Here is a 14,385-nt window from a genome sequence, read left to right as displayed (position 1 = left end):
CATAAGAAGGGGACTAAGGTAAAAAGGAGAAAAATAGAGAGGATAACCAATTCAGGTTATAATACATATATACATGGAAATGTCACAATGAAATACCCTATATAGCATCTTAAACAAACAAAAATGTCTTTTTTTCAAAAACAGAGAACAGGAAGGTAAAATAGGTCCTGTCTGGGGGCTGGTTCCAGTGGGAGGGGAGGATATAAGAAAAGAGTGTAGGAACGTGAATGTGGTGGAAATATTGTGTACTCACGTATGAAAACTGAAAACAATGAGACTATTCCAGGAATGGAGGGAGAGCAGATAAAAGATAATGATGGAGAAGGTGAATTCAACTATGATATATTGTAAGAACTTTTGTAAATATCACAATGTAACCCCAGTACAAGAATGATAATAAAATAAAACATAATAAAATAACTGTAATAAATTATGTCAATTTAGCCAACATGCTTTAACATACTCACTTTGACTGATTTACATCAATGAGAGAACCAATTTTGGATGTGGTAAAAGAAATGTGTTCATCTCCAATTACAATTTCAAGCTCCTGAAAAAAAAAAAAACCCGGCAGAAATAGTTAATATAAAAATCTAATCTAGAGGTACCTGTATTCATACTATACAGGGGTTCCAATTTTAGCAGCAAATTTTATAGCATTCAATATAGAAAAGAAAAACAAACCTTTTCTGTTGGACATAAAGTGTGTTCTTAAAATAAAGAACTCGTTTCATTATTAAGAGAATCAAGCCTTGCCTTCAATTTTAGGTCCAAGACTGCTTTCTAGAGCCATCATAAAACACATACTATAAAATGTTCCTTACAGTGTCAGTAAGTACTAGGGATATCACTTTAAAGCACATGTTATAAACATTTTTATAGAAATATGAAACCTATTTTAATATCATAGACACATTTCTCTTTCCATAAGAGTCTACAAATAAAATGCATGACATTAACAATACCCAGCACTTTAGCACCCACTATGTATCAGGCCTTGCCACTGGGACTTTACCTTCTCTGTAATCCTTAAAATAATCTTACAAGGTAGGTTTTATTAGCCTTATTTTACAAATGCAAAACCCAAAATTCAGAAAATATAGGGAAACACATATTGATATTTATAACCACTAGTAAGTGATACTAGGGATATTTGATTCCAGGAGTTTAAGATTTAAAGACTAATACTCCTGAATTCATCAATTATAATTAAGCATTATAAAACAAATCCAACATAATATAGTTGTTCCTAGTGGTCAGGTTATTGTATAAATTTTTCTCTCTATTGTTTATCTGCAAATCTAAAACTAATAAGGGGTTCGATCTATAATAAATTTTAAAGTTAAATTAACAAACAGATGCAGACAGTCTTAGGTACATACATTTCTAAATTTTTTATTATCAATTTATTCACATGTGCTTACATTGTTTGGGCCATTTCTCCCCCCTGCTCCTCTCCCCTCTCTCCCCTTCCAGGCAGAACCTGTTCTGCCCTTATCTCTAATTTTGTTGAAGAGAAGACATAAGCATAATAAGGAAGACAAAATGTTTTTTGCTAGTTAAGGATAGCTATACAGAAAGATTCCTAGCACTGCTTTCATGTACAAATGTGTTACAACCAAAGTTGATTCATCTCTAACTGATCTTTACACTGGTTCCAGATCCCCTTCTCAAGTTAACCTCTGTTGCTTTAAAGTTTCTATATTAGTTCCTCTGGAGTGGAAACATCAAACACTTTCAGGTTTTGGGTTTTCTACATATTCCTATATTTCCCATATGTGCTCTCCCTTTGTCATGTGATCCAAGTCCAACCACATTGCTGCATTTACCCTAGATCTAAAGTCTGTCTATGAGAGAGAACATACAACTTCTGTTCTTCTGAGCCTGGCTAACCTCACTCAGAATGATGTTCTCCAATTCCATCCATCCACCTGCAAATGATAAGATTTCATTCTTCTTCATGGCTAAGTAAAATTCCATTGTATATAAAGACCATATTATCTTGATCCATTCATCAGTAGTGGGGCATCTTGGTTGTTTCCATAACCTGGCTATTGTAAATAGCACTGCAATAAACATGGGTGTGCAGGTGCCTCTGGAACTCTGCATTCCTTTGGGTACATCCCCAGGAGTGGGATTGCTGGATCACCTGGCAGATCTATGTTTAGATTTTTAAGAAGCCTCCAAATTTTTTTCCAGAGTGGCTGCACCACCTTTCATTCCCACCAGCCGTGTATGAGAGTTCCTTTTTTCCCACATCCCACATTTAATCAAAAAACTTATTTATGCAGCTTATGGGATATATCAAATGGAGAATTAAGTAAGAAAGATTTGCTAACAACCATAACATTTTTGACTTACTGATCCAACAGGCAGTTCTGGAGCATGACTGCTCCTCCTCGCTTATGGACCCACATCAAGTGGGTCCATAAAAACACTGGACGTTCCCTGAGTCTAAGATACAAAATGTTAGCTACTGTTGATTGTTTTTTAATACATAGGTATAAATGCATAAAACAAACAGAGGCCTAAACTTACATTTTAAAAGTGATACACTGCATAAAATACTGTTTTATATTACCTTTGCTTTCTTAAACAATGTTTCTTTAAATAGAAGAGTTAAGTTGCTGCTACCAAGTGTCACCATCTGTTGTTTTTCTTGTAGTCAAGGTGATATAAATCATAATCCTTAGAAATACTCAAAGTGAATTTAAATGTTTCTTCCTTCAGGTCATAGTTCATTTCTCCAGAAGTTACAAAGACACAATTCAAAAACCAAACTGTCTATCTACAGAGTAAAACTAGGCTTTCAGAGTTCTTCAGATGCTCTTTGAAAAACATCAGTTATTCAGAAGGTATATGGGCAGCAATGGCCATAGTCAGTTTGAACAAGGAAATCAATCAAATATCTCTGGGGCATAGGGTTGCAAATAAGAATTCCAAAAGTTATAATCTGGAGAAAAATGAATTTTACATATTCGAAGAGAATCCCAGTTCTCAAATTTAACAAACAACACTGTACTTATTCCTAGTAAATTATTCAAAACAATGGGAAAACATCCTAACTAGCTGGGGTGGCTACAGAGAAGGTTGTTTAGAAAAATATCTAAATTTAGAGCTATGCAGACTCCTTTACTAGGAGGAAGCACAGAAAATGAGCTAAGTACATGGAGAAGTAGCTCAATGGTAGAGTGCTTGCTTGTCTAGCATTTGTGAGGCCTGAGTTAAATTTCTAGTACCACTTTAAAAAAAAAAACATAAAAAAGGAAATGAAGTAACTAAAGAATCAAGACTCAATAAGGCATTATTCTAAATAAATCAGGGAAAAATATAATTATATTATCAATTTTTAACAATTATATATTTGAAGAATCCCTAAATACTAACCTGCCGACCAACCCTGTCAGGGGGTGGCCACAAAGCATCATCTTCTTTTGTGATTTCACTGTCATCAATGATTCTCTTCAGTTCTTCCATTACACTCTTGTGAACATACGCCTGAAGATTAATTATAATAAAATTTCATTAATTATAGTAAAATTTCATAATGTCCACCCATGTCTTTCCTCAACTCTACAGGAAATAATAAATCCGTTACAAATCCTGAATATTCAAATACTCAAATAAGAGTATTACCAAAAAATCTTAATTCTGATTCCATAAGCACAGATGAGGCTCATTCATCTTTTTTTATTATGAGTATTATTTTTCTCTAATTTCTTGCCCTTTCCATAATCACATATTTTTCCCTCTTTCCATCACTGGTCCTGACGCAAGACAAATCAAGAAAAATGAGAAGCAGGCCGCGTGCTGGTGGCTCTCGCCTGTAATCCTAGCCACTCAGGAGGCAGAGATCAGAGGATCACAGTTCAAAGCCAGCCTGGGCAAATAGTTTTGAGACCCTGTCTTGAAAAAACCAACCACAAAAAGGGGCAGGTGGAATGGTTCAAGGTGTAGACCCTGAGTTCAAGTACCAGTACCACAAGAAAAAAAAAAAAGAAAAATGAGAAACAGGAGCCAGGAAGTCAAAGATAAACATAACATGAATAACCTGATGAAAAAAGCACAGGAGCACTTCTTTCCTTGCCTTAAGCTTCATACTTTGTCACTAGGCTGTAACATGTAAGGAAAAAGAGCAGGTCTTTACCTCTGCCTTGCCTGCAGGCCAAAATGACTATCACACTCTGGGAACTGGGCAACAATATCTTAAAGAAAGACACTTATCCTAGGAACAAAGCATTCGAGAAAATGATTCCTTTGATCAGAAAAGTGTTTGTAAAGAAAAATATTTATCACAAGGATGGATCTTGAAAGGAGCACCTGGTAAAACCCATCCTTTGTTTAAAGAGATGCTCAAACATCTATATCATAATGACCCATATTTAATAAATGGACCAACCTTGATACCTCTGGGCCCAATCAATAAACTGTAACAGCAAGAATAACTCCATATACGAGGTGTTCAGAACAAAGGGAAGAGCTATTTCTAAGGTAAATTTAACCAAATCCCCCAGTCCACTTTTTTACCATAAACATCATGATGTTAGAACACTCACTGCAGCTGTTATCAGATGTGCCCACACTCATGTTTGTACTATCCTTAATTTGCTGTGCTTTACAAATAAACCTTCTTGGTCTCCACCTCCATGTGTCCTAAAATTCTTTTAGAGACCTCCTCCCTGGAGAATCTAGTTCTGGAACAGCCCCTTTAAAACCCTATATTCTGCCTTTGTAACATGCAGACTCAAGTACACCTGAGTAGTTAATGATGACATTACAGGTCTGTGAAGTAAACAGAGACAAACACAAGTTCACACCAGGTAGTTCTCTGACCTCTGTCTTATCACTAATTTTTGGGTCACTTAAAAATTATACTATGCTTATATCATAATTATTAGTTTTAAGTAGTGAATAGATTAAAAACAATAAATTATAAAATGATATATGCAAACACTAGGCTATAATTTACTATATGCTTCTTTTGTTTTTAATGATGCTATAATCAAATCTAATTGAAATGGACAATTTTAGATCTATAAATGGCTTCTTTAAAACAGCCTTAGGTGAATTTCTGTAAATTTAGCAGACATGAGGAAAATGAACTAAATGTAAAAATCTAGACATTAGAAAAGCACTTACCTCTTTTCTGATCATGACATCATTTTTGTAATTGCTGTTGTTGGCATATCTAAGCTTTCCTGTGGAAAGGAGAAAAAAAATTCAATAAATAACACTTAACAGTGCTATTAAAAGGAAAAGAAAAAGGAAGACTATAACAAGCAATTGTGAAGGTATCAGCCATTTTATATTACCATTTTTAATATTTCCTCCCTCCTAGTGTAACATCAATACTAGACATGTAGACACTCAATAAATATTAGCCAATAAGTTGGCCAACATTGAGCTAGCCCAATTTTAAAATATTCTATGCCTTCAATATATAATGGGTCATTTTTAAGGCCTATTTTCTTAAGCTATGTCATGAACTAAAAAGAGAATCCAACAAAGGAGTTAACATTTTCTTCCAGCTTGATTGTTGCTATGTTGGTGCTAAGTGCTTTATTGCAAACATTTAATCTAATCTATAAAAGTTACAAAAAGCAGGTTTTATTCTCTCATCTATTCACAGGTGAGAAAACAAAGTATCTTGCCCAGGATCATACAAGGCTCAGATCTAGATGGACTTCCTTCCAATACTCATGCTTCCTCCACTACACCAAAATATTCTTTTAATTATTTTCCTTCAAGGTAATTTGCTCCTGATGGTAATGCTAATTTTTTAGAATTGTGACTAGGAAGCATACAAACTGTATGCTGCTTCTTGATAAAACTGACCAGTTTGTTAGTTGTTTTATATCTAATTTCAGTCCATCAAGACTTTTGTACTATCTAGTGCACTGTTCCCACATGGCCAGTTGCTGCCCAGATACAGCTATGATGTGCTCCTGATTCTACAAGATAAGTTACCCCTTAGAAACTATAGATTTTTGTGACTCATTATTACCAATGTGAGTGGAATGGTGTAGTGGCAGGTAAGTGGATGAGAACCACTGTTCTAGCATGAAATTTCTCTGATATTATGCTATTTAATTTATGTGACTCACTAAAAGTAATACGGACAAGCTAGATGGTGCTCACGGACAGGAGAAAGAAAATATTACAAAAGGGAAAAAAATGAATTTAGAGTTTCACTGCTGGGCAAAATTTAGAGAGACTTGGGGAAATCAAGAGGTGATTTGATGTTTCTAAATAATTGAGGACTGGAGTTACCTTGAGTTCTGCCTAAAATGCATAACACTCCTTCCTAACACATGATCCTCCTCTAATTCTTTCATATTTTAATAGTCTTTTAAAAAGGGCTCTATATGCATAACATTTAATGTCCATATTGCCTTATGGTTAGTTACATGTCTAGGTCTCCCACCAAGAGTCACCGCTTTAATCCTACTCATTACTATACCTTCATGTCTTCTATTTACAAGTTTCCCAATATATTCAAAAAGTAAAAATCTATGTAACTGGACTGTCCTTCTTACAGAGAGTTCAAAATAAGATAACATTCTCTAGAAAGTCACAGCTGTCAAGACAGAATCGTGCACTATACAGGCTGTGACTTCAATCAGCCCTCTGCTCGTGAGCGCTCAGTCTGTTTCTTCTTTCCCTCAGAGGCCAAGAAAATCTCTCTCATTTCAAGGCTCACCTCGCGTATCCTCTTCTAGAAAGCTTTTCCCCAACTCCCTTCCCCCTTTTTTTTTTGTACTCTTAATACATCCTATGGTGAACAATTATATTTCGGCATCTGAAATACATTTTCATCATTTGTTTAGACATCAGGCTTTTCCCCCCCGCAAAACAACTTTAACAGGTATATCATGAATGAATGAACGAAGGAATGAAATGGCCAAAACGTCACCCCAAGATTTTATGTATCTACCAAACCACCGCTTGATAGGGATGTCCTTAACAATGTACAAGCATTACATCGATGACCCACGTGGCTTTTAAAGTCCCTCCGGTGCTGAATTCTAGGATTCCCATTACTGGAGGTTCAACTTTGCACTTTGTGACAAGATTCGCTTTTCTGGATTGATTTACAGCGATCAGTTCTCTGTCTTTCACAGAAACACAACTCAGGCCTCATATTCTCAGGCTCTCCTTTACTTGCATGGAAGCAGGGTTGTCTGTCTCCACCGTAAGCCATTTGAGCTCCCCAGGCTCGCCCCCCACCCCGCCGCCTCTTCTCAGTCCCCTCTCCCAGCACCGCGCTAAGATGAGGTGCTGCTAACCGCTCCGCTGCTCACCGTCCGGCCGAAACTCGAACTCTAGAAACTCGTGTCCAAACTTGCCCTTGTGCCCTACGTAGTAGCGCAGGTAGAAATCACTTGCCATAGCCATTGTTTGTTCCCGGGAAGCCCGCCGAAAACGAGGCCAAAGTGCCTCCAGGAGCCTGGCAGTGACGTCACTGGCGCAGGATAAGTACGTCAGTGCAGGCGCGTCCCTTCCGCCTCCGGAATTCTCCGCCCCCTCCAGCCCACTCCTCCCTCACTAGTCACGTCTCGGGTGAGGAGGTCTGAAACGCTGTCGGGAGACCTTCTCTTTATTAAGCTCGGAAGCACATTATTTTTGAAATTAAGTAGATTACATTACATTATCAAAGAGCAGGAATGTGGGAAAATACAAATAGCATTTGTACTGATAGGCTTAGAACAAAGGTCTGTAAATCGCCTTTACTTTTCCACTCTCAATTCTCATCGCCTCCGGTGGTGTCGGTGTAGCTTTTTTAAGGGTTTAGAAATAAAGTTTGCAGGTGTCGTTTTTTCTTTGGGTTTTTCAGATCTTGCTCAGTCCTGTAAAGTGGGTGTGGCTTTGTTTTCTATAATGGATGCGTGAGTCAATTCCAGAAACAGATTGGCATACCCAGAATATAACTCGTTTTCCCATCTGATTGATGCCTAACAGCGACTTTGGGTTATGATTGATTTTGTCCCGCAGCTGAAAGCTTGTAGTAATAAATACAAGGTTGACAGAATCCATCAGACGAGAGGCTTGACATGTGAAACCCCTGAGAGTCATGGCATAAAAGAGTTTTTAATAGAACTTCTAAGGTAAGGGTTGACGTTTAGTGACTTGTGGATTTTTGGCAATTTAAGATCAGATTTTCTCCCCAGGTAGCATTAAATTGGGGAAGTCAAAGAGTGCTCCAGTATGGGATGGTTTTGAAGAACAGAAAAAGTCAGGTGAACTTTTACACAAAGACTGCTTTTCATATATTATTCATCAACCTTCTGTTACCAACACACAGAGTAACCTACCAAGTGCCTGACAGTCTTCAGTGGGATTTAGTGCAAAGTGTTGATGGGAAGACATGGAATTCAGTCCCAACACTATCACGACCTAACCGTGATCTCTAAGCCTGTTTGATCATCAGCCAAATAAGTATACAGCAATCAACTTTGCCAATCTTTCAGAATTGTTGAGATTGAATAAGATTATGTAGCTTTGAGATTTGTATGAGTTTTTAACAAGCATTTCCTACGTGCCAGAAACAGCAGGACACTAGTAATACAACAACAGCCATTTGTGCTTTGTAGCCTAGAAAAGTAAGCAAACATGGAAAGCAAACATCAGCACAGGAAGCAATTGCTGTAATAAGGAATATGTATGAAACATTCCTGTAGAGTACAAAAGAGGAAGCAAGTCAGTTTATTGCAGATGGAGTTTGGAGTTTGTAAAAAGGGAAGTATCAAAGAAGGCTTATGAAATGAGGTGTTAATCGAGTTGGACCTTGATAAGTAAATTCTGTGTTCATCCAGTGAGATGGAAAAGCATTCTAGGTAGAGAATGGCCTGAACAAAGGCACAGTGATGTGAAAGTGCTTGATGGAGGAAAGCCAAGAAACTAAGCATAGCTAGAAAGTAAGGTTCATGGAAATAGAATAACTAGAAAGTGGGTTGGGACAAGTTATCTTGGGCCCATTGTGACTTAAAATAAAAAAATGATTCAACCCTTGTTATAGGCTGCTATTTTGGAAAACACAGAAGAAATATAAAGTACCATCCCTTACCACTAGAATACATTCCAGTTTGCCCAGGACTATGGAGTTCCCTGGTGTGAGCAATTTTCAGTTTTAAAACCCGGAAGGCCCCAGGAAGCCTGGAATGAGTTGGACCATTTTTATCACAAGTCAGTCACAGGAAATTGAGCACAATATTCCATAGGATCTTGAAAATATCAATCACAATCCATTTGATTGAACTCTACATCAAGGATCATTTAATATCTAAATTCTCTTAATGTATATGCTTCAGGTTTTTGACATGTGCGCCCATGTTCATCTTCATGTCTACTTAAACAGATCTACAGAAATCAAAATTTGAGACTATGTAAACACAACATAAAATGCATATAATTAAGATTTTGTGAGTGGATCAGCTACTCTTTTGATACTGTCAAAAGACTAGTCCTCTGTAACCCTTCCTGTTTAAAATGAAATATGAAACTATATTTACTTGACTCTTCATACTTCAAGCCAAAAATGTATCAAGAGAATTACCTTTTAGAGAGTGACAAATAGTACAAAGTAGTACGTACAAACAGTAAAAAGTGGTCTCAGATGCTACACAACAGAGAAGTGAAGACATGTTCTGTATGGCCACTAAGCACTTAAAATGTGATTAGTGTGACTAAGGAGTTGAAATCTTAATTTTGATTAATTTACATTAAACGTTTAAAAAGCCATATGTGTCTAATAGATACCTGTTGGTTAGGATAGTTACATAAGAAACTGTTCATGCACTTTTAGTTGGGCTATAAATAGTGAAAATATTTTGTGAACATTTTCAAAATATAGGGGCTTAGGTTTTTATATCACCACAGTTTACTTTTGAAAATAAATGTTTGAGGTCTTTATGTGAAACCAAAGTACTGTTACTGCCTTTGATAACACAACAGTCAGCTTCGTAGCACCTTGTAAAGTAGTTGGGAGCTAAGCACCAGTGGCTCACATCTGTAATCCTCGCTGCTCAGGAGGCCAAGATCAGGAGGATCATTGTTCAAAGCCAGCCCCAGATAAATAGTTTGTGAGACCCTCTCTCAAAAAACCCATCACAAAAAAGAAGTAGACATTTTATTCACATCTCTAGCTAAAATTGAGGCAGAATGACTTATTCAAGTATGCAATATTCATTGACAAAATAATCATTTCTCACTTTCAGCATCAAGATGATGTATCAAGTTAGGAAACTATAGTCAGAGATGAATCTTTGTGTGTGTATGTGTAAGTGTGTGAACTCAGGGCCTCATGCTTGCTGGACAGGTGCTGTACCACTTGAGCCACTCCACCAGCCCCTTTTTTTGTGTTGGCTATTTTTGAGAGAGGATCTTGCTTTCATTTTACCCAGGCTAACCTCGAACCATGATTCTCCTGATCTCTGCTTCCTGAGTAGCTAGGATTATAGGTGTGATCCACTGGCACCCGGCAATTGTTTTTTATGATTGATAATTTAACCTTTTAAACTACTGCTGGTTTTTCTTACATATAAAATTCTCTCTTACTTTGATTTTGTTTATGTCTCTTCTGTCCACCTACCAATTTTGGCCTTTTTGCCATCTTACTTAAAATGATCAAGTCAGTCCAACTTCCAATTTTCAGAAACATAGACTATTATAAATGCTAGGGATAACAATCTCATTTTTACAATTTTTATCAGTAATTGATTAGATGTTTTTGTATTCACAGAACAAAAATTGTCAGTTAAATGGATTTAACTAATAAGTCAAAAATAAGTCAGGACCTGGGGGCTCACACCTATAACCCTAGTTACTTGGGTGGCTGAGATTGGGAGGATGGCAGTTTGAGGCCAGCACAGGCAAATAGTTCAGGAGACCCCCCCTAACTCCAAAATAACCAAAGCAAAATGAACTGGAGATACGTCATTATCTGCTACTTTCCCTGTAATACACCATGCTGCAACCCTGCATGCATTCTTACATTCCTCAGATGCTCCCTGCTTTTCCTTGCCTCAGAGTTTCATACTGTGGATGGTTGCTTTCACTCTTGAATTGCCTCCCTAGCCATCCCTAATGTCTTAGTTTAAATGCCATTTCTTAAATGGGATCTTCTTTTTATTCTCCCTCCTAATATCCTCTAGGAATTTATTGACAGCACTTAACATAATTTGTAACTAGCAAATACACAAATGAATATATAATGTTTATCACTTTGAAGACAGTAATAAAAAGCTCCCTATTCTTTTATCCAATGCTTAACCCAGTATCTGGTACAGCTGTTTTTAACACTTATTTTTATAATATCAAAATAAATAAGTACTTTGTAAATTTGATTGAAATGAACACCTGAGAGGCAACAGTGGGATTCCATGGGATATTATCAGTTTTGTCTGAAGCCATTCTACCTCTTTCTCCCTACTGCCACTTGCTGCCCATTTCAATCCTGACTACTCATTGTGGTATTACCACAGGGAATCCCCACAGGGTCAATAATTATTCTTCATTTAGCTGATTCATCATGACTTTGTCAGGATTCCAGCTCAGCATTTTCAACCACTCTGTCATCTTTCCTCCAGCAGCCTTATGTGTCCTTTCCAAAGCATCCAGGATGTTCTTTAAAAATCACAGACCAGCATGTTCAACAGAACTGCCCTAGTGATGTTTTCATTTATTTTGAAACAGTAGGGGACTACTGTTATCACCCCAAAACTATACAAACATGACTTCATAGTTTTAGTCATGTGGCAATCGTAGCATACCATCATCTTTAAGTGTGTCCTTCATTGCAGTGTCAAACCAAGGCTGTCTTCTTGGTCACAGTGTACATTGAATTAAAAAAGACATAAAAGAAAAAAAGGAAGAAAAATAAAAATAGTTTCTTTTTAAAAAATTACGAAAACTTCCTGGGTTAGGAAAAGCAAAAGAAAAGAAACTAACAATTATTAGCACATGTTAAATACAGAAACACATTCTTAGTCCTCACACCAACATTGTAAGTTACATTTTACACATAAAGAATCTCTTTCCTAGGGCTGGCTCAAGTAGTAGGAAACCTGCCTAGAAGGTGCAAAGCCCTGAGTTCAAATCCCAGTACCACCAGTAAAATCCTTTTCTGACAATGAAAATTCTTGAATTATCCTATTATAATTTCCATTTTTTCATCCTCCAGATTATTGAGATTTTGGCAGTTGTATACCCAAAAAAAAGCCTACTTTCACTCAGTAAATATTATGAAACTTTTCACAGTACCTCAATGGATGAATGGAAATTAGAAGCTACCGTCCTTCTGTGTCAGATTCCAGTTCTTGTCCAGCCCTTGTTAATCACCATCTGAAGTACTAAACACTCTTTCTTGGTTTCCATATTTTCTATATATTTCACATACACATACACATATGCACATAAGCACACATACATTGTTCTAATCACTCATCTCACTTTGTCTAGGCTTAGTCTTTAATCTTACAGAATCTAGGAAGCAAACTTGGTGAACAATACGTGTTGAATGTTCTTAATCATGAAATGATTCCTCCAGCTTCTAATTAAAAGTAGTGCCAAACAGGGTCATCTGTCTCAGAACTAGATAAAAGGGAGATTATCTGTTATGTATACCCAAAGAGAAACTGAAAGGTTTTCCTTCATAGTTCTCCAAGTCTCATGAAAGGACCAGGACTGAATAACTGTATGTCCCCTCAACATTAATGGGACAAGATCTCTCCTTGAAGGAGACCTTGGTCCACACCTACAGTCCTCAGCCAAAGACCCCTGAATTTTCTTCATCACCTGCTTTATTGAGTTTCTATTCCTTCATGTCATTCCAGCTTCTTTGAACCTTGTAATAGTCTAGGTAAAAACATTTTTCAGAAGTAAACTAGCCTGGGATGAGAGGGACCAACCTGTTTTCGTCATGCCCCAAGAAACATTGCAGATTTTTGCAATGACACTTTCCACCACTGTTACCCAGGACCTTCAGGATTTGGACAAGAAAATGAGAGTGACAGTACTTCTCCACTCAAGGGTGTATGGTAGATAGAGTCTCATCCAGTGTCATTTCAGATTTCTAGAGAAATGTGTAGGGAAGATCTAGGATCCATGTCCTTTCTTCCCCCTTAGTGTCCCTCTAGAAAGTCCCTTCTCTGCTCTTGGATGAATTGGTTCCAAGAACATAATCACCCATAAATGGTTCTTGGCTGGGGAGTCTTCAAAGGATGCTGTAGCTAAAGGAAAGGCTCTCTACATTGATGCCAGCGACAGCTGCATATAGTTCAGGCACCACTAACTCTGGTACTTGCAACACAGCCTTGTCATCCGCAGACTTCAAAGAGGCCTCGAGGCGCAAGCGCAGTTCTCGGGGTAAAGGGCGGCCATCCTCGTTCCAGCGCCAACAGGACTTCATAATATTATACCTGAGCAGAGGGTAAGAGAAACAAGCAAATGTATAAGGAACATGTCTCCTTTCCCAACAAATCTTAACAACAGCAATAAATAAATAGATAGATAAATAAAATAAAAACCCCTGTAATTCTGTAATCTTATCTTCTCCTTGGTTCTCATATTATTCCCAGAGACTGATACATCCTCTTTACATAAAGTCTCTTAATATCATCTTCTCAATGGAACTCATTTTATAATAAGAGTGACTGGAAGTTTTTCAAACTACCAAGAGTATGACAGGACATTTTTTTCTCTGTACACTGTTTATTGAACATCAGTGTCCAATGGGACGAAAACTTTTATCTTTTTAATTGTATGACATAAGAGGGAGCTTATATCATGCACTGCTGCACATGCTTTATGTTGCTTGTCATGTTGTTTCAGAGATCTCCTCATCAAAATGTTAAGTTCATTAAGGTTGGGTACTTTGTCAGTGAAGAGTTTGCCTGAGTATAAAGTTCAGCCTTTTACACCTAGATAGGCTGCAAGAAATATTGGTCAAGATGTTTAAACTGTATAATCTGCTTTATACCATAATCACTTATTGCAGGGAAACACAAGTGCTAGAAATTTACCTCTTCGGTGCTGAAAATTTACAAATAGCGATAGTTCTAACATATGTTCATTAACATATTTTCTGCTATATTCTTCTATGTAATTTAAACTTTTGCTGTGTTCTGTAAGTCTTTTTGAATTTAAGTAGAACTCTGTGTATAATTTTTAATTTCCTATCACTAAACTGGTTAACCTTTCACTTTCTGTTAGCATTATCCATCCTCCTTCTGCTTTTCTAATTTATTCCTACCCTCCCCTCTTCTGGTTGGTTTCTCTCATGCTGAGAGCTGGGAAAAGACTTAGTCAGTAGTTTCTAAAAGTTATGTAATCGGCCAGTGTAGATTGAATGAATAAATCTGGTACAATGGATCTTATGAAGCTCTGTGA

General features: G+C 37.1%; 2 protein-coding genes across 11 annotated transcripts in view; both read right to left on the bottom strand.

The window, feature by feature from the left end:
• Positions 1–7,504, bottom strand: part of Magohb (mago homolog B, exon junction complex subunit) — a 33,150-nt gene extending 25,646 nt beyond the window's left edge. For 4 of the 6 annotated variants that reach the window (XR_012448844.1, XM_020161408.2, XM_074076053.1 and 1 more), the window contains exon 1: positions 468–549. Coding sequence is in view for 2 of the 6 variants with exons in the window: in XM_020161402.2 (XP_020016991.1) it covers positions 468–550; positions 3,388–3,498; positions 5,140–5,198; positions 7,302–7,395 (347 nt within the window). In the remaining 4 variants the exon portion in view is untranslated. Of the gene's footprint in view, positions 1–467; positions 551–3,387; positions 3,499–5,139; positions 5,199–7,301 lie in introns of those variants that run through there. The other 2 variants (XM_020161403.2, XM_020161402.2) reach the window with 2 other exon arrangements.
• Positions 7,505–7,581: 77 nt separating this feature from the next.
• Positions 7,582–14,385, bottom strand: part of Styk1 (serine/threonine/tyrosine kinase 1) — a 48,995-nt gene continuing 42,191 nt past the window's right edge. For all 5 annotated transcript variants that reach the window (XM_074076047.1, XM_074076049.1, XM_074076051.1 and 2 more), the window contains one exon: positions 7,582–13,415. In XM_074076047.1, the coding sequence (XP_073932148.1) occupies positions 13,211–13,415 (205 nt within the window). In that variant the 3' untranslated portion in view covers positions 7,582–13,210. The remainder of the gene's footprint in view (positions 13,416–14,385) is intronic.

The sequence above is a fragment of the Castor canadensis genome, chromosome 6 (assembly GCF_047511655.1).
Source record: "Castor canadensis chromosome 6, mCasCan1.hap1v2, whole genome shotgun sequence".
Taxonomy (NCBI): domain Eukaryota; kingdom Metazoa; phylum Chordata; class Mammalia; order Rodentia; family Castoridae; genus Castor; species Castor canadensis.
This window is presented reverse-complemented; position numbering and strand designations above follow the sequence as displayed.